Here is a 24,615-nt window from a genome sequence, read left to right on the forward strand (position 1 = left end):
CTGGTCCTTTAAAATTCAAAGTCAACCATTTTGACTTCTTCAATAAGAAAGTCTCATTTCATGCTTATGTATCTTTTTCTTCCCCTTGGTAAATATTTATTTATTTGGAGGCACCAGATCTTATTTGCTGAATCTTCCATCTTTCGTTGTAGCACACAGGATCTTTTTTTTAGTTACAGCATGTGGGATCAAGTTCCCTTAGGGATCAAACCCAGGTCCCCTGCATTGTGTCATGGAGTCTTAGCCACTGGACCACAGGGAAGTCCCTTATATATTCTTAATGAGTCTTATATTCCATTTTTTTAACAGAGAGAGACCAGAGCAGCAAGTAGCCTTGATCTGAACTCTTAGTAGGCAACCCTACTGGGGACAGTTGAATGATGCTTTGCTTCACTGTATTTTTTTTTTCTTTCTTGTGTTGTGTGTTGTTCTGGTGTTCTTGTGGTATTATTTGTTTTTGTTTTTTCCCACTAACTCCTCTTTATGTAACACTGGATTTCTATTTATGGTAATGATCTAAAGATCCTTTATAAAAATAAGTTTCAGACTTCCCTGGTGGTGCAGTGGATGAGAATCCACCTGGCAATGCAGGGGGCATGGGTTCGATGCCTGGTCCGGAAAGATTCCACATGCCACCAAGCAACTGAGCCCATGCTCTAGAGCCTGCGGGCCACAACTACTGAGCCACATGATGCAATTACTGAAAGCGCACGCTCTAGGGTCCACGAGCCACAGCTAAGGAGCCCCTGTGCCGCAACTCCCGAAGCCCATTCACCTAGAGCCTATGCTCCACAGCAAGAGAAGCCACCGAAATGAGAAGCCCACACATGACAGTGAAGAACAGTCCCCAGGCGTCACAACCAGAGAAAGCCCACATGAGGCTACAAAGATCCGGCCCAACCAAAGATAGATAAATAAATAGTAGTGTGCACATGTCCAAAAATATTAAAAATAAATAAATTCAGGCTTAGGAAGGTTAAGTGTTTTTTTTTTTAATAGTAAAGAAATAGCAACCCAAAGGGTATATATGGCCATGGTTCGGCTTGGGAAGGTACATCAGTGAACGACATTTGGGAAACTCCGGCTTACCCGCCAGGGTCACACCTCTGGGCCTTTGCTCACGCTGGTCCCGCTGCCTGCTCTTCCATGCGGACCTCGCTAGGCTCCCGTGGCCTTGGTCCGGGCTGAAGTCATCTCCCAAAGAAGCTATGGTAACAATGTGCACGTGGTAGGGCATGGGAAAGGCCAAGCCAAACAGGCAAATCTGGGCGGCTGTTTTTCCCCAAAACAAGGAAAGGACAGTTCAGCAACCTAGGACACAGAGACCAGTGGGGAGAAGGGAGTTGCCCAGGGTCATTCAGCAGGTTGGGGCAGAGGCCGTCTCACCCTCACACAATATGGATGGGAGGACAGAATAGCACCACCACTATAGAGACTTTGGCCGGTATCTGTACTTGGAGAAATTTATTCTAGACATATACTGATCCACGGGTGAAATGATGAATGTACAGCTTTATCTCGCAAGAGCACAATTCTGGAAATTTCCTAAACAATCCCTGCAACCACAGGGGCTTGATTCAACAAACGATGATTCAGCTATTCAATGAAATACTATGCAGGAGTTAAAGCGGATAAAGTTCTTTATTTAGAAAGATCAGGAAAGCTCTCTGATATATAAACACAGCAAAGAGAAAAAGCAAGGTTCAGGGCTTCCCTGGTGGCTCAGTGGTAAAGAATCTACCTGCCCATGCAGGAGACACAGGTTCGACCTCTGATCCAAGAAGATCCCACGTGCCACGGAGCATGGGCCTGTGACCTGCAACCAACAAGCCTGTGCTCTAGAGCCCCAGGAACTGCAACTACTGAGCTCATGAGCTGCAACTGCTGAAGCCCCACACCCTGAAGCCTGTGCTCCGCAATGGAGAAGCCACCTCAATGAGAAGCCTGTGCCCGCAACCAGAGAGTAGACTCCACTTGCCATAACTACAGAAAAACCCGAGCGACATTGAGGACCGAGCACAACCAAAAATAAACAAAGGAATAAATAAATAAAATTATATTAAACAGAAGAAAAGGTTCAGACAAGTATGTATAATATGCTGCCTTTGGGGGCAGAGAGAGCAAAACAGAAACCTACGGGTTTGCTCATATTAGATGGCACAACGGGACACTGCCATTTTGCAAGTCAAATGACGTTCCACCTTAACAGAGTAACTCTGGAAGGAAAAGAAAAAACGGCAAATAACAGTTGACCAGGGAGTGTGGAGCAAGCAATCAGAGGACGACAAAGGAAGAAGATAGACTTTACATTTTTGTCTAAACATGAGGTTTTGAACCACATGAATGTACAACCGATTAAAAATATAAAAGAATGAATAATTAGGGCTCCAGAGCCAACTTTTCTGGCACGGAGTGCTTGTGTCTATATCCAAGCCAGAGAGGATGCTCAGGGAAGAACTATGTACATCTGACACCCAGTGGGGGTGGGGGCTGTCCCAGGGGAGCCTCTGACAAATTCCCACCTACAGGACTTGCTCGGTGACATTTCTGAGCCTACCTGCTGGGTCAGAGCTCAGGGGCCCCCAGCCTTGGCCAGGCTTCTGACAAGGCTGCCGCCAGTCCTGTGGGGTCACGGGGTTGGCAGCAGGCTGCCGTGACCTTGGGGTGATACCCCCTTCCCAGATAGGGTTGCACAGAGCGAGGGCTGATGGGAAGAGCGCTGGGGCAGTCACGCGATTGCCCTTACCAGGGATGCGGCTTAGCCAAACATGGCTTTAGAGAGATGGATCCCCAACGCAGCCCCTCCCCAGACTGTGGTCCCACTCCACACCCCTCCTGGAGACGGGAGGAGAACGGCTGTCCCCAGTCTGGGCTGTTCTCTGGTTCCTCATTCAACAACACCCAAAGGAATCACTGAAGAAGAAGCATAGTTATAATAATAACGACAAGTGCCGCTGCTGAGTGACACCTGTGTGCCAGGCACTGGGGCAGGGTGCATGCGTGCTCAGTCTCCTCAGCTATGCCCAGCTCTTTGCAACCCCATGGACTGTGGCCTGCCAGGCTCCTCGGTCCATGGGGATTCTCCAGGCAAGAATACTAGAGTGGGTTGCCGTGCCCTCCTCCAGGGGATCTTCCCAGTGCAGGGATCCAACCTGCATCTCTTATGTCTCCTGCACTGGCAGGCAGGTTCTTTACCACTAGTGGCTAGTACTTGACATCAACCATCTCATTTTAGCCTCACAACGCCCTCATTAGGAAGTTGCCACCATACTACAAGGCTGGGGAAACTGAAGCTCAAGAAGAGTGACCTGTTGAATGAAACAGTGTCATCTGACCCCAAAATCCATGCTCCTGATCACTAAAGGATGTCTTGTGCCTCTGTTTCTCCACCTGGGAAAGTGGAAAAAAGCAACAAGGCTTGTAAACAGGGACTGAGGAAAGGGGCTGGAGATGTTTAGACCAGAGAAGACTCTCGAAGGTATTAAGATAACAATCTTTGCATCTACCCAGGGATGTCCGGGGCAGGCACTGCTAATCGCTCACCAAATATCCATTCTTCCCCTTCTTGCCTCCTAACAGAAGTGTCACCTTACTCAGGGAAGCAATGTATCCAGCTAAAAATATTCACCTTCCCAGATCCCTTGCATTCAGGGAAGGCCACATGACCCACTCTGCAGAAGATGTGAGTCGCCGGTGGGCTTCTTTCTCCATCAAGGGACACTGGTGCGTTCTGCCCCTGGATATGAATGTGAAGCTAGGGGGGCCGTGGCCACCTCTGAGTACAAGGCCAGAAACCACTTTCTAAGGAGAGCAGGAGGGAAAGACAGAGGGAGGTGGGCCCCCAGGGCGTCTTGGAGCTGCCACGTCAGCCTTGCACTGTCTTTCTGGTCTTCTGGGAGAAGATAAGTCGAGTGCTTAAGACAAGTATTGCTACCCGCAGCTGAACACGTTTCTAACCCACACAGTCCCCAAGGGCAGGACTGGGACCCATGAACTGAAGTGACAGAGAAGCAGAGCATTCTCCTGGTTTGAGGCAATCTTAAAGCCAAGGCTGTCCAAAGTTGGTCTGGACCGGCTCAAGAGGAGTGAGTTTCCTCCACCTGGAGACACAGAGGCAGTGACCGAAGGGCCGTTTGGCAAGGATGATGGGCAAGGCATTCTGACATTGCCTGGGGCTGGACCAAATGGCCTTGCATGCTTTAATCATATCCACTTTGAGCTGTGAAGAAAGGACCCCAGGATGTGTGCCCAGCCATGTGTGGGCCAGGTTGCTGCCCTGCGATGACCTGAAAGGCCCCACCCAGGCTGTGTCTACACTTTCAACAATGAGGGCAACCGTCTACATCTGTGCTGTCCTGCCCGGTAGCCAGGGGGCCCTTGACATGCGGCTACTGAGACTGAGGAATGGCACTTTCATTTCAATGTATTGGCATTTGAATTGCCACACATGCAAGAACAGGGACACAGACATCGAGAACGGGCTCGTGGACACAGCGGGGGAGGAGGCGGAGCACAAACTGGGAGAGCAGCAGTGACGCACACACACTGCTGTGCTCAGTCACGTCTGACTCTCTGAGACCACGGTCTGCAGCCCGCCAGGCTCCTCTGTCCATGGGGTTCTCCAGGCAAGAACACTGGAGTGGGTTGCCATTTCCTTCTCCAGGGGATCTTCCCAACCCAGGGATCAAACCCAGGTCTCCTGCATTGCAGGCAGATTCTTTACCCTCTGGGCCACCAGGGAAGTCCATATATATATATATACACACATTAGCATGTGTAAGATAGAGAGCTACTGAGAAGTTGCTGTATAACACAGGGAACTCAGCTTCGTGCTCTGTGATGACTTAGAGGGACGGATGCAGGTGGTGGTGGAAGAGAGGCTCAAGAGGGAGCGGGTGTGTGTGTGTGTTGTGTGAGCGAGGGCATGTATGTATACAAGACCAGCATGCATGTATAGCTGATCCCCGGTAGCTCAGCTGATAAAGAATCTGCCTGCAATGCAGGAGACCCTGGTCCAATTCCTGGGTTGGGGAGATTCCCTTGGTGAAGGGATAGGCTACCCACTCCAGTATTCTTGGGCTTCCCTGGTGGCTCAGAGAGTAAAGAATTTGCCTGCAATGGGGGAGACCTGGGTCGGATCCCTGGTTTGGGAAGATCTCCTGAAGGACAGCATGGCCATCCACTCCGGTATTCTTGCCTGGAGAATCCCATGGACAGAGGAGCCTGGCGGGCTGCAGTCCATGGGATCACAAAGAGTCAGACAGGACTGAGCGACTAAGCACAGCACTGCATAGCTGATCCAAGGCTTCCCAGATGGAGCAAGTGGTAAAGAACCTGCCTGCCAATACAGGAGACATAAGAAACATGGGTTCAATCCCTGGGTCAAGAGGATCCCCTGGAGAAGGGAATGTCTACCCACTCCAGTATTCTTGCCTGGAGAATCCCATGGACGGAGGAGACTGGTGGGTCCATAGAGTCACAAAGAGTCAGACACAACTGATGTGACTTAGCACATAGCTGATTCATGCTGTTGCACAGCAGAAACTAACACAACACTGTAAAGCAATTATCCTCAAATTAAAAATAAATGAGTAAATTGCCACACGCAGCTAGCGGCCCCCACATTGGCAGAGTGACCTGTCCTCACCTCACCCCTGCACTCTCCCCAGCCTCTTATACTATGTATGGTTTTCTCTCGCTCCACATCAGTCATGCTGGTCTCCTTGCTGCTCTTAGAACATTCCAGGCACCTCCTAGCTCTGTCCTCTGCCGGGATGCTCTCCCCTCAGGTACTCCATTGGCTAACTGGTTCAACTCCTTCATGTCACATATTTAGCAAGGCAACTTGCCCCTTCCCACACGCTCTAAAATTTATTTATTGTCTGCTGTGCTGTCTCCCCAGCTAGAATGTAACTCCATGCAGGCCAGGATCTTGAGGTTTTCCTCCCTAAGCATCTACAACACTCCCTAGCACACAGCAGGTTGTTGTTGTTCAGTCACTAAGTCACATCCGACTCTTTGAGACCCTGTGGACTGCAGCACACCAGGCTTCCCTGTCCTTCACCAACTCGCTGAGTTTGCTCAAACTCATATCCATTGAGTCAGTGAGGCCATCCAACCACCTCATCCTCTGTCGCCCCTCAGTGCTTCCTAGCATCACGGTCTCTTCCAGTGAGTCAGATCTTTGCATCAGGTGGGCAAAGTATTGGAGCTGCAGCTTCAGCATCAGTCCTTCCAATGAATATTCAGAACTGATTTCCTTTAGGATGGACTGGCTTGATCTCCTTGAAGTCCAAGGGACTCTTAAGAGTCTTCCCCAGCACCACAGTTCAAAAGCATCAATTCTTCAGTGCTCAGCCTTTTTTAAGGTCCTACTCTCACATCTGTACAAGACTACTTGAAAAACCATATATAGCTTTGACTATACAGACCTTTGTTGGCAAACTGATGTCTCTGCTTTTCAATACAGATTTGTTGGATTTGATAGAAAGCTTAACTGAGTCAAATGGAGGATGCCTCCATTTACAAGCTGTTGGAGACCCACCTATCAGTCAGTCAACAAGGCTTCCTGAGCCTCACTAAGTGCTGGGTGTTGTGCCGTTTGCTGGGACCTGGCAGTAAACACAGCCAATGAGGGTTCCCATGCTCTGAGAATGGACAAAGCAGCAGGGAAGACAGAATGAGTTGGGACAATGGCGGGGTGGCAGCTGAGGCCAGAGCGCACAGGAAACATGTTAACAGGGAACCCAGACTAGGAAAGAGCTCAGGGCTCCCCTGAGGAAGAAACAATTGTGCTGGGTGAGGTCTGATACATGAGAAGGTGTTAGCAAGACCAAGAGTAAAGGAAAAGCATTTTAGGTACATGGAACAGAATGTGCAAAGGACCAAGGGCAGGAAAGAGCATGGCCCTTTGGAGGAACTGAGGCTGGAGGTGAGTGATGGGGAGAGTGGTGTGAGATGGGGCTGGTGGGGGTGAGCTTGAGCCAGACAGGAAGGGTCTTGGGGGCCAAGGCAAGGAATCTGAAATTTCTCCAAAAGGCAGACACCCATGATGCCCACATCACACCCCCTCAGTCTAACTCCCAGTTTCATCGACAGCTTTTCGGGACAGCTCCACACACAGGAGGATGCCTCTAGCATGGCCAGGGTCCCATCCAGGCTTTCTGCCCAGAGCCTGCTCTTGATGCTGCAGGAGGGAGGCCCATTCTACCCACCCCAAATGCAAGCACACCCGAAAAGGACAGGGGATTTATGCCCCAGAGAAATCTGCCATGAATGGAGACTGGAGGCACTTACCCTCCCCCCCATTCTCCGGGGGCACAGTCTGAAGTCCCCATCCAACCCAGTTCCTGTGGCTGCCACCATGCCTCCATGATACACATTTATATTCGCTTTTCCTTCTTCTCTGTCTTTCTCTACCCACCCACTTCCTCTCACCTCCTCCTTCCTAGAATCACTTCCCAAATCCACTTCCTGCACCCAAATCCAGTTTCAGGCTCTGCTTTCAGGGGAAACCAAACTGAAGACTCCATGAAAGTTTTGCTCATGAGAGTGATACGTATGGTCAGGCTTACATTTTATTTATTTTTTTACTTTTTGGCGGAACCACAGTGCATGCCAGATCTTAGTTCCCCAAACAGGGATCAAACCTGTACACCTTGCAGTGACAGCCTGGAGTTTTTAACCACTGGACCACCAGGGAAGTCCTCAGGTCTACATTTTAAAATCTCACTCCAGCTACTGAGCAGAGCCTAGGGCAGGAAGAAGACTGAAGAGCTGATGAAGGGCCCTTACAGTGGTACAGTGAGAGGCGCTGGTGGCCAGTTTGAGGCTGTAGACTCCAAGGGGCCCTTGGCTACCCCTCAGGCCGAGAAGCTCAGCAGCAAGGCAGGGTGATGGACACTTGACCCCAGCCTGCCTATCTGTGAGAACCAGGCTCGCCAATTTCCATCCTGCAAGCCCGCCCTGGCTCTGGAGACCTGTGGCAAAAAGATGCTATTTTTAGAGAGCTGGGTGTTTACTTGAAGGATCTGAAGACTGGGTTTTATTTTTAACTACTCTCCCAATGGCAGGGACCCACTGGTGTGGACTTAGGAAGTCAAGTGGAAGTTGGACTGGGCTTTGGAAACCCAGGGGAGTGAAACAGCCTGCGCTTGGGGAAGGATGAAGCTTAGAGGAAATGCCAGCTTGCCTCTCTGAGTTCCACTCGCCTGACTCTCTGGGTAAGAAGGATGATGATAAAGCTGGCCGGGGCCTCTCCTTACCAAACACCAAGACTGCATAAAGTCCTCTACACACATCATCTCATTTAGTCCTCATCACAACGTGGGAGGCCAAGCTGTTAACTGTTCCCATGCTGCAGATGAGGAAAGTGAGGCTCAGGAAGGACAAAGGACATAATGTCTGCAAGAAACAGAGTAGGGGACTTCCCTGGTGGTCCAGTGGTTAAGAATCTGCCTTGCAGTGCAGGGGACGCTGGTTCGATCCTTGGTCGGGGAACTAAGATCCCACATTGGGGAATTAAGAACCCACATGCTGTGGGGCAACTAAGCCCTTGTACCACGATGAAGACCCAGCACAGTCACAAAAAAGAAACAGAGCGGGATTCGAACCCCAATTTCTTCACCTCCCCAGGCTTTCAACTGCTCTGCCAAACAGAAGGATGGCTCGCCAGGCACCAAGGTCAAGGCACGGAATATCAGACTGGCAGGATAGTAACCTGAAATGTTAGCACTCAAAGACTTTTTCTTCCAACAGTGCTTAGGAGAGTAGAGTCTGGATCAGAAAATCTGAAGCCTTGTAGTATCAGTTACTTGGGGACTTTGGGCTAGTTTCCTCATCTGTGAAATGGGTTACTATAATAAATAGCACTTCCCTCATGAGGATTTGGCTCCATCCTGGTGGCTCAGACAGTAAAGAATCTGCCTGCAATGCGGGAGACCCAGGTTCAATCCCTGGGTCGGGAAGATCTCCGGAAGAAGGAAATGGCAACCCACTCCAGTATTCTTGCCTAGAGAATTCCATGGACAGAGGAACCTTGTTGGGGGGCTACAGTCCATGGGGCCACAAAGAGTCGGACACGACTGAGCAACTAACACTTTCATGAAGATTAAATGAAATGATGTGTATAAAAGGGAATTAGCACAGAGTCCGGTACCCAGTGGTCAGAACGTGGCCCTGACCTGTGCCTGGCCCCATCCTAAGGGCTTGATCCTCTCATGTGCCCAAGGCTGGTCCTCTCATGATCCCCATCTTAGAGATGAGGAAATGGAGGGACAGAGGGACTTCCCTGATGGTCCAGTGGCTAAGACTCCACACTCCCAATGCACGGGGCCTGGGCTCAATCCTTGGTCAGGGAACTAGATACCCCCTGCTGCAACTAAAGATCTTGCATGCTGCAACTAAAGATCTGCTGTGGCCAAATGAATAAAATAAACTATAACTGCAAAACTTAAAAAAAAAACAGAAATGGAGAGACAAACTTTAGAGGGAAGGTACTCGCCCATAAGGCTATCAAGTGTCCAGGACTAGAACCCAGGCAGCCTGGCCCCGAGTCTGAGCCCTCGAGCACTTGGTCATATGGCCACCTCTATTATTCCCACCGTTACTGTTATTCCAACACCCTGTGTCCAGGCCCTTCCAGTGATGCCCGCTGAGTCCCTGGAGCTGCTGCACTGAGGCCCAGCTCAGGTGCCACGGTCAGGGCCAAGCACTGGCTTCGCAGGGTTAGACCTTCTACTGGGACATGGGGAAACGCTGGCGTTGGAACAAAAAGGTGATCTTTCTCCCCAAAGTGCAGGCTGTTGGCCTGTCTGTTCTCTGACTCCTATTTAGGCTGAAATATCAAGCTGGAAAGTTCCAGAGCCAGACTGAGCCACAGTTTATAGGGCCAGGGATGGGGAAGATAAAATGCTCTTTTCCACCTCCCAGATCCCTGTCCTCTTCCTGGTCGATCTATTAAACGTGACCCAGAAACCAAGTGAGGTTTCCCAAGAGCCCCCCACACTCTGTCCTCTGGCCATGCTCCTCTCTTTGGGTCACTGCCCCTTTTGAGGCCTCAGTTTCTCCATCTGCTAAATGAACACATTGGGCGGCATTCTCTGACCAGCTTTGTCTGAGGACTGATGGGAGTGATGCTGAGTGTTTTCTCTGCACCTCCACTCTCTGAGCTCCAAAGGCCTGGCTCCCCCAAACACTCTGCCCTACAGTCTGAACATCTCCCTGCTGCCAGGGACCCAGGCAATCTCTTCTCTCTCCCTAGACCACTGGGCTCAGAGGCCTTAGAGTCACAGCTGCCTCGTGTATATCATGAGAATCCAGCTCTGACAACTCAGGAAATTCCATTCATCCTGGGCTTCGGTCTCTGGGAGCAAGGGGATTTTGTCCATCTGGCACTTCTCAGAAGAGGGATAGGATGGGGGGGCAGGAATCCGGGGTTTGGGGCCCTTCCAACATGTCGAGGCCACCCCCCTGGGCATTTAATCCCCCCTGATGGAACTCCATATCCACGAATCTCTGGAGGTCAGCTGGAAATAGAACAAGGGAGAATTTCTGCTTCTGTGGGCCTGGGCAAGTTAACAGGGACCACTGGGTTCATGGAACACCCGACTGTCCTCAAACAATTTGGCAAAGAAGCAAAAGACTGATAATCATGGTGTTGATGATGGTGTGAGGAAAATACCCTCTTATACATTGCTGGGGTGGGTTATAAATTTGGTGCAACCCTTTTTGGAGATGAACTGGGATTCTGATAATAATTAAAACACACATTCTTTTTGACTCAGCAATTCCATTTCTAGGAATTTAACCCATAAAAGTACATCTGTGCAAGCAAGGATGACAGGCAGAGACATGGGAGCATCCCAGCAGGCTAACAACTTGGCCTGCCCTGCAATGATTACTCTGAAATATCTATTGAACATATACGGGGAGGGAGCAGTGGGACCTTAGATAGAGGGGATTTGGATTTTTTCTTGTTTGTGTTAATCCACTCAAGGGTACCATAGACCTTTTCAGGGGAGAGACCACTGAATTTACATTTTGACCATGAATGTCAAGAGTCAGTCCCTTGCAAAGACCTGGGCTAATGGCCTTATATTTCCAATGCATTCAAATGATGCCTAAGTAGCCCTGATAGGATAGGGTACCTGGCTGAGCCATTCCTTTAACCAGATCCATGAGCAAGAACATGGGTCCAAGGATGTTCACTGCAGCCTTGTTTGTAATCGTGAAAACATGAAATGCTTTCAATCTCCGTCAAGAGAGATCTGGTTAAATAAACCATGCTGCATCCAAACTGCGGAATATTATGCAGTTGTGGAAAAGACGAAGGCCGTATGTACATAAGATGGAGAGATCTCAAAGCATATTGAGTTTAAAAGCAAAATGAAGAACATTATGTAGGTAGTTCGGTTGTGGAAAATAAAAACAAAAAATCACAAACCAGAATAGGTAAACGGAATGGTGCTATGAGTAAAGTGTTAACAATGGCTACTGTAAAGGTACAATCAAAATGGAAGTAGAAATGAGGTTTTATTAGTTTTTATCTTCTATCATTCTGAATTTCCTTACATTCCAGCAAGTATGCTGTTCTGAACAATGTAAACAAACAGAAAAAGAGAAAAGAGAGAAATTACCTATCTGAAGTGGCGGAAACTGTCCCAGGTAAGATCACAGACTCTGGGGCCAGAATTATAGATCGATCACTTACTACCTATGTGACTTGGAGTACGTTCTAACAGTCTCTATGTGCCACAGTTAGAATTAGATGAGTGGATTTAGCTAAGCATTTAGAACAGTGCCTGCTGCATAGTTAGTTCCAAACTCCTTAACCTGGCGTTCAAAGCCGTCCTCACCTGGCCCTCAGCTGCCTTCCCAGCCTCGTCTCTAATCACTTTCCCCACCCATGGCACCCCAGCCAATGACTCATGGCTCCCAAAATAAACCACACACATTCCTACCTCCGTGGCTTTGCCTGGAATGACCTTCCTCTCCCACTTCTCCACCTGGCAAACTCCTAAGCAGACTCACCCACAACCTGCAGGGAATCTCCCAGACCACCTCTGGGGCAAGTAGTTACTCTTTGTTCCTCTAACACACCACTGATCGTGTCAGATTCCAGCCTGTCTTGCTTACTAGGCTGTGAGTCCCCAGAAGTTGCTAGCCATGCTGATCCTTTGGGTGTCCAGTGTCCCAGTACAAGCTTGGCCCAGAGTAAGTGCTAATCAACAGTTCTGAAAGAAAACCAGATAAAGGTTAGGTCACGGTTAAGGCCATTCTAGAACCAGATCTCTTGGCTCTGGGGTCTCAACTCCCAGCTCTGCCATTACTCAGAGGAATGATCTTGTTTGAGATACTCAATCTGTCTGTGCCTCAGCTTCTTCATCCATAAAATGGGAATAATAGTACCTTCTTCATAGGGTTTTTCTGAGGATTGAGTTAATATAACTAAGGTACTTAGAATCCTTCTGACTCTTAAAAACTACATAGATTCTTGTTAAATAAAAATTAAATAATCAGGCACAAACATGGGAAAACTTAGCCCAAGGCCAGCCCCTCTTCCCAGGATGGTCTGCAAAACCAAGAGGGGCTGGAAATCAGTGCTGCTGCTGCAAAGTCACTTCAGTCATGTCCGACTCTGTGCGACCCCATAGACGGCAGCCCACCAGGCTCCCCCATCCCTGGGATTCTCCAGGCAAGAACACTGGAGTGGGTTGCCATTTCCTTCTCCAATGCATGAAAGTGAAAAGTGAAAGTGAAGTCGCTCTGTCGTGTCCGACTCTTAGCGACCCCATGGACTGCAGCCTACCAGGCTCCTCCGCCCATGGGATTTTCCAGGCAAGAGTACTGGAGTGGGATGCCAGTGCCTTCTCCGAAAATGAGCGCTGGCAGATGTGAAATCACAGCCTGAAACGGCACCAGGACTTCCCTGGGGGGTCCAGTGGTTAGGAATCCCCCAGCCAAGGCAGGGCACATGGGTTCCATCCCTGGCCTGGGAAGACCCTATGTGCCACCAGACAACTAGGCCCGTTAGCCACAACTACTAAGCCCACACTCTGCAACAAGAGAAACCACCACATCAAGCCCACTCACTGCAACCAGAGAAAGCCTGTGAGCAGCAACGATGACCCAGTGCAGCCAAAACTAAACCAATAAATAAAAACTCTTCATAAAAAAAAGGGAAGAAACAGCACCAGACCCATTCTTTTTGTTAGTCAAGGACCAACCCTGGTCAGGTGTACAGGTCTCTCACATCTGTCGATCTCTAGCCAATGTCTCTTTTCAGCAAAAAGGCTTAGCATCTTTGGCCTTAAGGTTGACCTCAGGTTGACCTCAGACTTGAATAGCATTCTGTTTTCAGAACCTACCGTGATATGGGTCTCTTATTTTTAACAGTGTTCCAACGTCTTCCTTTTCAGTAAGTGTACATAAAGTAAGTTGATTTAAAGATAAGAGATTAAATTGGAAAGGTCCATATAGTCAAAGCATGGTTTTTCCAATAGTCATGTATGGATATGAGAGTTGGACCATAAAGCAAGCTGAGAGTCGAAGAATTGATGCTTTGGAACTGTGGTGTTGGAGGAGACTCTTGAGGGTCCCTCGGACTGTAAGGAGATCAAACCAGTCAATCCTAAAAGAAATCAATTCTGAATATTCATTGGAAGGACTGACGCTGATGCAGAAGCTCTAATACTTTGGCCACCTGATACAAAGAACTGACTCATTAGAAAAGACCCTGATGCTGGGAAAGATTGAAGACGAGAGAAGGGACGACAGAGGGTGAGACGGGTTGGATGGCATCACCGACTCGATGGACATGGGTTTGAGTGGACTCCAGGAGTTGGTGATGGACAGGGAGGCCTGGCATGCTGCGGTTCATGGGGTCGCAAAGAGTCAGATATGACTGAGTGACTGAAATGACTGAGGCTGGAAAACAGAGGTAATATGTGGATGTAGCAAAAATTGGGACTGTGGCCTGCAGAAGATACAAGCCTGGGAAATTGCTTTTGGGACTGTGAGAGATGACAGGCTTCCCTCCAGCTGATATTAATATCACTCTCAAGGGAGACTCAGATCAGTACAGAATGACTCGTTATAACACAATTCATTGTTAACAGTGTACACCTCCTTGCACGCCTTCAAAGCAAAGGCCCTTTACATGGGCTATCTCTTTTATCCTCTGCAATAATACTTTGAAAGAGAATTAATGTGATTCCCAGTTGACTGAAATGGAAAGTGAGGCATAGAGAACTTGCTTAAGGTCACACGGTTTGTAAGAAGCTGAACCCAGATTCAAACTGGGATCTGTCGAATGTCATAGCCAGGCTCTTGGCTCTAAGCTTGCCAAGCTCTTAGCTTCTGCTCATCTGAGAAATTCACCTCCCAGAAACTCACAACACCATCTCTAACCCTGCATTCAACCTGGGAACTTCCAGGGTCAGTCAGGGAGTGGGTGAGAATCGGGGTGGGGCCGTGGAGGACACACGTATTCAGGGGACCCTATCTTCAGGGTCACACCAATGCCACCATGGTCCAGAACCTGAGATGTTGCAAACGTTACACCCCGGGGAGGCTGAGAACTCCCGCAGACCAGCCCCTGCCAATGACAACAACAACAACAAGAATCCTAGACGATGACAACAGCACCTAATATTTATTGAGTGCGTCCCACTTCTGGCCCTTGTCCTGAATGCTGCGTATATAGTATCTGGTTTAACTTTTGTGAAAACATTTCGAGGCAAACATTCATCTCCTTTTAGAGATAAGAGCATTGCAGTCTGGAGAGAAGACAAGACATGGCCAGCAGCAGCAGAGGGCAAGCTCCACTCAGAACCTCCCCCTGTGCTCCTTCCAGAAGGGAGCCATTTATCAGGGTGTTGGCATGACAACCAGAAGGGTTTAGATGCCTCCTCAAACATCCCAGCTTCCCTCCACGGCCCAGCATCCATGACCTTAAAAGGCATTACAAAAAGCGAGAGTAGCCACAAGATCAGAAACCCTGAAGAGAATTCCCCCTTGATCACCTAGTGGCTATGAGCCTTTTTTTGTCCCTTTCCATACCTCAGTTTCCTTATCTGGTCAGTGAAGGAGCTGGACCATCTCCTTAGGGCCCTGAATGGGTCTAGGAGCAACACGGCCCAAGAAAAGTATAACATGAGACACACATGCAATTTTTTTTTTTTTTTACTTTTCTAGTTGCCACATTCAAAAATGTTGAAAGAAACAAGTGAAATTTATTACAATAATATGCTTTCTCTAACCCATTATATCTAACATATAATCATTTCAGGACTTCCCTGGCGGTCCAGAGGTTGAGACATCGCCTTCCAACGTAGGTGATTGCAGGTTCAACCCCTGGTTGGGGAGTTAAGATCCCACGTGCCTCATGGCCCAAAAAAAACCAGAACATAAACAACAGAAGCAATATTGTAGTGAATTCAACAAAGCCTTTAAAAATGGTCCACATCCCCCCCGCCAAAAAATATAAACATTTCAAACTGTAATCAATATAAAAATTTATTACTAGGTTCCTTTACATATTTTTCTTACGAAGTCTTTGAGAGCCAGGGTCTGCTTCACACTTACAGTGCATCTCAATTCATATCAGCCACACTTATAAGACCTCAACAGATGCACATGACTGGGGGCCACCATATTGGACAGCACAGAGCTAGAGTCGCCTTCGTTTAGAGTCCATTTTAGGGAGTGAGACATCTCAGCTCTCTCCCTTCTCCCTGGGAAAGCGGTCCTGGTCCTAGACTTTGAGCTGAGAAGTTCCTTTCAAGCTCAGAGCAGACAATCTGAGGCCACAATGGAGAGAAACCCCAGGCTGCCTGGGCCAAGGAGGCTGGTAGGAAAGCTCTCTGTTCTCTGCAGCCTGATTTACTCAACAAGGCCCCCGGGAGCAAGGCTCCTCCTAACCCAAAGATTCCCTTAATTGGAAATTCAATCTGAGCTTAAAATCGAGTCAAGCAGCTATCCACGCTACCTCCCCCACCCCAGCACCACCAGCCCTGTGGGCATCCAGGATAAGGACTCCTAACCTCCCCTCCCGGTGGCACCGCGTGGAGGAAGCTGGCACCACGTTCTCACTCCTGAGACTCAGTGCCCAGCCGTGGGCCTGGCAGCTTTCTTGGAGGGAGCTCAGTGTCTTCATGTTCAAGGGCACAGCCTTGGCAGGAAGGACAGGGAAGGTAGGGAAAGCAAGGGGGCGGAGAGGGGCAAGCTTTTGTCCCCAGCAGGGGAAGACCTTGGGGAAATCCTTCCTTCTCTGCAAGCTTCCATTTCATCACCTTTAAAATCAAACATGTTAAATGATGGCAAAGACTGCTTTGACTGTTGGCTGCTCTGTGCCAGGCATTTTTTCAGGTGTTATCTCATCTACTCCCCAAAACAAACCCAGGAAAGAAAGAAGAGCAGAGTTCAGAATGGTGAGGCAACTTGGCCAAGGTCACACAGCAATTCAATACAAGAGCCAGAATTCCAACTCATGGACTTCTAAATCAAAAGTTTAAGCTCTTACCTCATTTAAGCTCTTTTGAGCCCCAGGCTGGCACAGGACAGTCTTGGCTTATGCCTGTCGTCACTATATACACTTGGCATAATAACTTTAAATGTTCCTTTGGAGAGAAGAGACAAATCTTCCATACAGAAGAATTTCTAGTTACGTATATGGATACTTTCCCCTCCAAAAGGTAGAGGTTAATCCCAGACCCTTTCTGAGTGTGGGCTGAACTGGATGTCTGGGATCCAAAGATTAAATTAGGGGAAGGAGAAAATGGTAATTTGACAGCAGAGAAACCCAGCAGACACCACCTTAAAGTCTGAAGTTTAGTTAACTGTAAGGTATGAATGTTGCCTTTGATGAATGTGTCACTGTAATGAAAGAAGTTGACATTAGAGGAATCTGGGTTAAGAGTACATGGGAACTCTCTGTACTACCTTTGCAACTCTTCAGTAAGTCTACAATGATTCAAACATCAAAGTACTATTTTTAAAAAGTGACCCCTTGGGACTTCACTGGTGATCTACTGGGCAAGACTCAGAGCTCCCAAGGCAAGGGGCCTGGGTTCAGTCCCCAGTCAGGGAACTACATTCCACATGCTGTAAAGATTGAAGATCCTGTGTGATGCAAACTAAGACTCTGCGCAGCCAAATAAATATTATAAAGTGCTCATAAAAGCATCCAATAAATCATATGACTATCTGGCTCTGCCCCTAACCAAGAAATCTTAAGAAAACTACCCACACCTTCTTTCTGCCTTAATGACAGTAACTATCCACATATTCCTAGCAACTGAAAGTTTACAATGTTTAGAGTAGGCAAATGTGCCCGTTAAAGCTTTGGAACCAGAAATCTAGGAGCTGAAGCCCTGGTTCTCTCACTTGCTTGCCAGGTGGCCTGAAGCGTACTGTCTTCCTTCTCTGGGTCTCAGTTTCCACATCTGTAAAACGGATTCATGAAAGAACACGATGACTAGCAGTATCGGTGGAGCCCTAGGCTAGGTGTCCAGCATGGTGGTGGGTACTCTGATGTGCCACCCACTTTCCCCTTCAGAACCCAGGACTTATTTCTCCCCTCCTCCTGCCCTCAACCCAGCTGCTCAGAGTGCAGCCTACTGTCAGTCCTGTCCAGGGACTGCCACTAGCTAGAGAGAGCCGAACAGCCCCAGGTCATGCGCCTTCTGGAGGTCAGCTTGGATTCAATGCAGAGGCTCCAAAGATCCAGCTCCCTCAGTTCAACTTGGGAGAACTTTGAAGGTCCTCTCCACTGCAGGGCGCCCCTTGGGGTCTGCTGAGGCATTGTGGAGATTGCATTGCAGCCCCGCATGACCCTCTGCCCAATCCTGTCTCCTTTCCTTCCCCAGATATTGATCCTCAGAATGTGCCTGTAAACTTCCTGCATATTAATCTCCATCTCAAAGTTGGCTTCCAAGAGAACTTATCCCATGACAGAACTGTGAACCATTGGACGTGCACTGTGTTTCTTAACCCTCAGACCCACCCCATTTTTATAGATGAGACAACTAGGTTGATTTAGCCAAGAACATACAACTAAGAAATGGTGGCATCGCAGACTGGGAACAGAAGTTCAGATGGGCCAACTGAGTTGCCCAGGTCTGAGCTGAAAGATGAAAGAGCTAAGACTCGGCCCTTTACCTGCTTAACCCTAAAGACTACAGTGTGAAACCCTCCATCCCAGGCCATTTCAAGCCGCCAGCAGGAGGGTTCTCGGCAAGAGGACAGGCTGGTACCTCTCACCGCTATCCTGCCACACCCTCTGTTGCCCCCGCAGTTCATCAACACCTGCAAAATGGGATTAACAGCAGTACCTACCTCCTCATGACCTTGTAAAAATTAAGTGAGTTACTATACATCCCTGATGGCTTTCCTGGTGCTCAGATGGTAAACAATCCACCTGCAATGCAGGAGACCTGGGTTTGATCCCTGAGTCTGGAAGATCTCTTGGAGAAGGGACTGGCAACCCACTCCAGTATTCTTGCCTGGAGAATCCCATGGACAGAGGAGCCTGGTGAGCTACAGTCCACGGGGTCACAAAGAGTCAGACACGACTCAGCAACTAATACACGTACATGAAGACATCAGAATGGTGACTGGCTCACAGGAAGCCCATTTTAAGAGTTAGAATATAAACAAATCATATAAGCAGCATAAAGTTGCAACTGCGAATGTTGTAAGAAGACCTCTATGCAGCTGAGTGAGAGTCAGGCTGTGACGGGGGTGAGGCTTCATCAGCTCTATATGGGGGTCAGACTTGACCCAATCTCTGAAGGAGGAATAGAAATTAAGGGGCAGTAAGAGGAAGGAAGAGTAGGCCAGGCAGAAGAATCAGCAGGAAACAAAAGCCTTCGGATAGAAAGAACTAGAGAAGGATGATGAAAGGCCAGTATGACTAGTACAGAGCCAAAAATCCAGGTCCTAGGACACGGTGGTAGAAAATGAGGCTGGATAGGAAGGTAGGAACCACTCACTACCTGGGTGATTTGCAACTTTATCTTTCAGAGCCTCATTTATATAATCTGTAAAATGGAGATAAAAATAGTACAAAGTCATTAAGGAGACTGAATGAGTCAATATTTGTAAACCACTTAAAATAATGCCATGCACACAGCAGGTATTATAAACGTTTGAAGGTAATATTGGAACTTTTTCTGAAATACAGTGAGAAGACATAGAGGGGCTCGAATATGGAGGAAAGCGTAGGTACTGAAGGGATGGAGAGTGGATGGATGAAGGGCTGGCGGACAGGTCAGTGGAGGTGGCTGAGAGAACGAACAGGGGGATGGGTTGCTGGGTCTGTTTGGGTGATGAAGGTGGTTGGATGGATGGATAACGGGTGGATGGGTGGATGACTGGGCAGGTGGTAGAAGCGGATGTTGTTTCAGTGGAAGGAAGCATGATTGGGTAAAGGGGTGACTGAATAAATGGAGGAAATCAGATGAATGAAGGTGGTGGGGTAAATGGGATGGCTGGGAGAAGCTGAGTGAATGTGGGTGCTGGGGATGAAGGGATGGATGGGTGGGTGGTTGAACGGGTGTCTGGGTGGTTGGAAGAATGGTTGTGGATGGATGGGGGGGTGAGTGCTTGGTTGAGTGGGTATAAAGATGGAAAGCTGAATGGATAGATGAAGAAATGGTTGGGTGGATAAGGTGGATATTATACAGGGGCTGAGTGGATGGATGGATAGAGGAGTTGGGTGAACGGAGGGATTGCTAGGGTGAGTAGTAGAGAAGTTAGGTGAGCGAAGGGGTTGGATGAATGGATAAATGACAGGGTGGTTGATGGGCGACTAGGTGGTTGAATAGGCTGTTGGGTGGTTGGATGGGTAACTGGGTGGTATGAGTAAGTGGCTGGGTGGGTGGGATGGACAGTTGGGTAGAGAGATGGTTGTTTAGGTCAATATTGTAAAAGTTGGGTGAACGTAAGGTTTAAGTGAAGGGAAGGGTTGGGTGGGTGGGAAGAATAGAGTATGTAAATAGACGGATGATGATGGATGGACAATGAACGGATGGGTGAACAGGTGACATGAGATCCCGAAGCACCGCCAATAAACCCTCTATATAAAGGCTTGGGGGGAAACCCCTGATGGTGAAAGAAGCAGGAACAGGGCCTCCGAGGTTGCGCTGGCCCGGGACCCCTTCCCGGGGTGGGACGCTGCCCATCCGCGCCCGGCCCGGGGGTCCTACCTGGAGGCGGCGATCTCGGCCTTCTGGCGCGCGATGGCGGCGGCGCGCTGGGCGCCCTCCACGCTGTGGTCCACCTTCTGGCGGACCTTGCTGCTCTTGAGCGGCAGCACACGGCGCTTGGTGCCCTTGACCAGCACGTTGTGGCGGTACTTGCCCTCCTCGCGGCGGCCGTCGGGCAGCGTGGTGCAGCCGTAGCCGTGGCGCAGGTTGTCCAGCCACTCGCCCTCGTAGCGGAGGCCGCTGGAGCGCTCGCTCACGCCGAAGCCCGAGCGCTTGTCGTTCTTCCACTCGCCCATGTAGGTCTCGGTGGTGGTGGCGTCGATGTCGGCCTCGAAGGGCGCGGCCTCGTCGGCGCCCTCGCCCAGGCTGCCGGTGGACGCGGCGTCGCTGGCGCCCGAGCTGAGGTCGCTCTTGAGGAAGCTGACGCGGCTGCGCTGGCTGCCCAGGGACGTGCGCGACTCGGCGCGGCGCAGCTTCCCCAGCAGCGCGCCCCGCTGGAACAGGCCGCCGCCCTTGGCCGCGCGCGCCACCGCCTCGGCGTTGGCCAGGAGGCTGAGCGCGAAGCCGCCGCGCGGGATGGCCGGCCCGGGCAGCGCGGGGCCGTCGGCGGCCGGCGAGGAGGGCGAGTCCGGGGCCAGCGTGCCGTTGCTGTGCTCGCTGCGCAGGGACGAGAGCGACGTGCGCAGCGGCGAGCGCACCACCACGGCCATCCCGTAGGGCACGCTCTGGCGCACGCCGTAGCCGTGGCGCATGCCGTTGGTGAACTGGCCTTGGTACGTCCCTGCGGGCGAGGAGAAGACGGTCAGTGGGGCCCCCAGGGCTGCCAGGGAGCCTGGCCATGCCACGGGCCAGGCCGTCGAGGGGCAGGGGATTTGGAGTGACCGGAGCCAGCAGGCCTCCGAGGGTTGAGATTGCCTGTGTGAGAACACATGCCTGAAAGCCAGGCGTTGATGCAGTGGTGTGAATAGTCCCGTTGGTGGGAACCTGGCAAGGTCACGAGCATGCCAGACGGAGTGAGGTGGAGTGACGCAGAGCATCAGTGTGTGAAGCTGTGCCAGCAGGCGAGGCCCCTCGAATGCATGGAGTTACACGAGTGTGCCAGGACATGAGCAGACAATGTGTGTATTTCTGCTGGTGGGAACGAACTAGAGTCTTTAGTGTGCCGAACAGAGTGAGGTTGAGAGAGCCTTTTTAAGTGAAGAGTGAGCAGGTGAGGCTCTGTGAGTGTAAAGTTAACTGAGCGTGCATAGAAATGGAATCACACAAGAGAAATGAAAAGTGCCAGAGCTAGAGTGGGTAAGACAGTGAGTTTGTGCAGTAGTGTGAAAATTGCATTTGTGTGAGTGTGCAAGGTAGGGCAGCATGTGGAAGCATGAATGTGCAAGGCAGTGTGTGCACAGAGGGTGACCAAGATCACCAGTGGGTCGTCATGAGATGTATGTAAGGTTATGAGAGCATTTGCAGTCTTCAGTGTGCAAGGACAGGTAAAGGAGTGAAGGTGCAAGACTGTTAGAGGATCAAAAAGTGCAAACTTGTGAGCAGGCAAGGTTCTGTATGTGAGGTTAAATGTTTGTGCATGGTTATCCTGGTGTTCAAGGTGAAGTGAAGGTCCAAGGTCATGAATGGCTAAGGCGGTGTTTTCATGGTGGTATGAATGTTGGAGGGCATGGGCAAGTGTGTATTTGTTCAAGGCCATGTGTAGAGAAGACCTCGCTCTGTTTGGCACAGTCTTTTGACTGTATAGGCTCATGTGTGTGATGCAGTGTGTACACATGGCGTGAGTGCCTAGCACAGGTGACATTACAGGTATGTGTGAGGTCTGAGTACGCAAGGCCATCTGAGTGTTGAAGTGCAACGTAATCTGAGATTGAGACACCCGATGCTGAGTGAGGGTGTGAAGTTGGGCGCATTAACGAAACTGAGACCGTGTGACACTACATGTGTGCAGGACGTGGCGTGTACAGGGAGCTAGTAGCCAGAAGGCCTTGAGTGTCCGTGGGTGTGAACACATGAGCTCCTGGGAACTAGAATCTGTGCGTGTGACTGTGACATGCATAGAGGGGCAGAAGAGAGTAGTGGTTAGAAGCACAGACTCCAGAGCCAGGCTGCTGGGTCTGAATCCTGCCTTGGCCCTTGCTAGCTGTGTAACCTTGGGCAAATGACTTAACCTCTCTGTGTCTCAGCTGTCTCACCCGTTAGAACAGATTAACAGTTGCCTCTTACCTCATAGGGTTGTTGGAGGTTTAAATGAGTTAATATTGCTGATGAACTATGAAGGAAAAGATATGCCTATGATTTTGTGATTCTGCAAAGTTGTGCTAGTGTGTGTGGTCACCTAGCTGCATGAACAAGCTGATACAAAGCTACAAAATAGCTTCATATGAATTACATCCCCAACCTAACAGGCTGTGCTCCCTGGGGCTCCATCCAAGACCGCTCCCCCTCCCCTGTCCTCCCTGGGGGATTGCATCATCTGGTGCTTTTATAACTGCCACCTATCTCCTGCTGGTTATCCTGACTATATCCCCGACCTCTTCCCCTCTGCAGTTCCACCTTGAAGACAGGTGCCCCCAGATGTGACACACATCTCCAACTCGTCACTTCCCCTCGCAGCTCCCCAACACCTGTTCTGCCTTCTTGATGTTCCTGCCCGCAGCAGCACCCCTGAAAGCCATTTCTCTGCCTCCATCTTTGTGCCTGGAATAGACAGAACAGTGCCTGACACATCATGTTCGCTGAAGTGAGGGGGCAATTCAGAGCCTTTGTTTTAAACACAAGCTGATATGCAGCCCTGGTTAACCAAACAACCAAATGGCTTCCCAACAAATACCCAGGATGGCTGCTAAGGGACCCCTAAGGTCAATCCAACAGGCATGCTCCCATTCAGACCTTTGCACTGGTTGTTCCCTCTGCTTGGAACTCTTTTCCCTCTCAATGTCCTTGAAGTGTTTGCTCACTGAGGCTTACCTGACCACCCTATTTAAAATTACAATCTGCCTGGGACTTCCCTGGTGGTCCAGTGGTTAAGAATCCACCTTGCAATGCAGGGGACACAGGTTCGAGTCCTGGTCAGGGAACTAAAATGCCACATGCTGCAGAGCAACAAAGCCTGCGACCACAACTAGAGAGTCCTTGCGCCAAAACAAAAGCTCCTGTGCGACACAACAAAAGTCCGCATGCTGCAATCAAGACCCGATGCAACTAACTATTAAATAAATGTTTGTAAAAATAAGTAAAATGCTACCCCCCACCCAGGTTTCTTTCACCTTCCTTCCTTGCTTTTTGTTCCTTGATAGCATATCTAATATTACATATATTTTGCTTTCTCTTTTGTTTTTGACTATCTTCCCTGGGTTTTCTTGGTGGATCAGTGGTAAAGAATCCACCTGCTGACATGGAAGATGCGAGTTTGATTCCTGGATCAGGAATATTCCCTGGAGAAGGAAATGGCAACCCACTCCAGTATTCTTGCCTAAAAAATCCCATGGACAGGAGTCTGGCAGGCTACGTGGGGTTGCAGAGAGTTGGACATGACTGAGCGCGCACACACACACACAGATACATGGCACGTCTCCCTAGCAGAATGTAAGTTCCATAAATGCAGGATTTCCATTCTTTTTTGTTCACTGTTGTATCCTTAGGACCTAAAATGATAACATCATTCAATAAATATTGTTGAATGACAATATTCGATACATATTTGTTGAAGGAATGAGTGAGTGAATAGCATGCATTTTATAACTATTTTCTCTTCTTTCTGCTCTAGCCAGCTGAAAATGGATCTGCAAAAATGACCAGAGAGATGTTTATAATGGCTCCTATAAGACTCACCCAACATGACACAGTTAATGAATGCAGAGTGTCACAACTCACACCCATATCTGACTGTGCTCCTTCCAAAAGTCTCAGAAGAAAAAAGAAAAAAAAATGAGACAGAGAAGTGGACAAGAGACAGGACATTTTGGACAGACAATGAGACAAGAACAGGACAGAGAAGATGGAAAGAAAAAAAGCTAATCTCTGGATTGAATAAGTTTGTGAAATCAAATCAACCAATCTACCTTTAGCTTAAATTTGGCATGAGATGGGCTGACGTGGCCCCTTTAAGCCCAAGAAAAACTGAGACTGCAATAGGAGAGTGGCTCTTGGCCTCCAGTTGGGGAGGAAACGGCCAGGCTATATTAGGAAACTTACAAGCAAGTGACAAGAAGCGCAGACACCCAGGGGAGGTTGGGAGTGACGGGGCCCTGGGAAGGGGAAGAGCCAAGTGCTGGGGTCATTCCCTGCCTGACTCTCTCTAAGACAGGACAGTTCTCTCTGGGGACAAGAAGAATGCATCCAAAGAGGGAGAGGGGAACCCACCCACAGCCATCTGGCTGAGAAGGGCCCTCTGTGTAAGTAAGTGCTT

At 49.4% G+C, this 24,615-nt stretch overlaps 1 protein-coding gene across 1 annotated transcript in view; it reads right to left on the minus strand.

Annotated features, from left to right (window-relative positions):
• The window catches only part of JPH2 (junctophilin 2), a 71,412-nt gene that overhangs the window by 23,788 nt on the left and 23,009 nt on the right, over window positions 1–24,615 (minus strand). Inside the window, exon 2 of the mRNA XM_068987554.1 lies at window positions 20,208–20,988. Coding sequence (XP_068843655.1) covers window positions 20,208–20,988 — 781 coding nt within the window. The remainder of the gene's footprint in view (window positions 1–20,207; window positions 20,989–24,615) is intronic.

Source organism: Capricornis sumatraensis, chromosome 15, assembly GCF_032405125.1.
Source record: "Capricornis sumatraensis isolate serow.1 chromosome 15, serow.2, whole genome shotgun sequence".
NCBI lineage: Eukaryota > Metazoa > Chordata > Mammalia > Artiodactyla > Bovidae > Capricornis > Capricornis sumatraensis.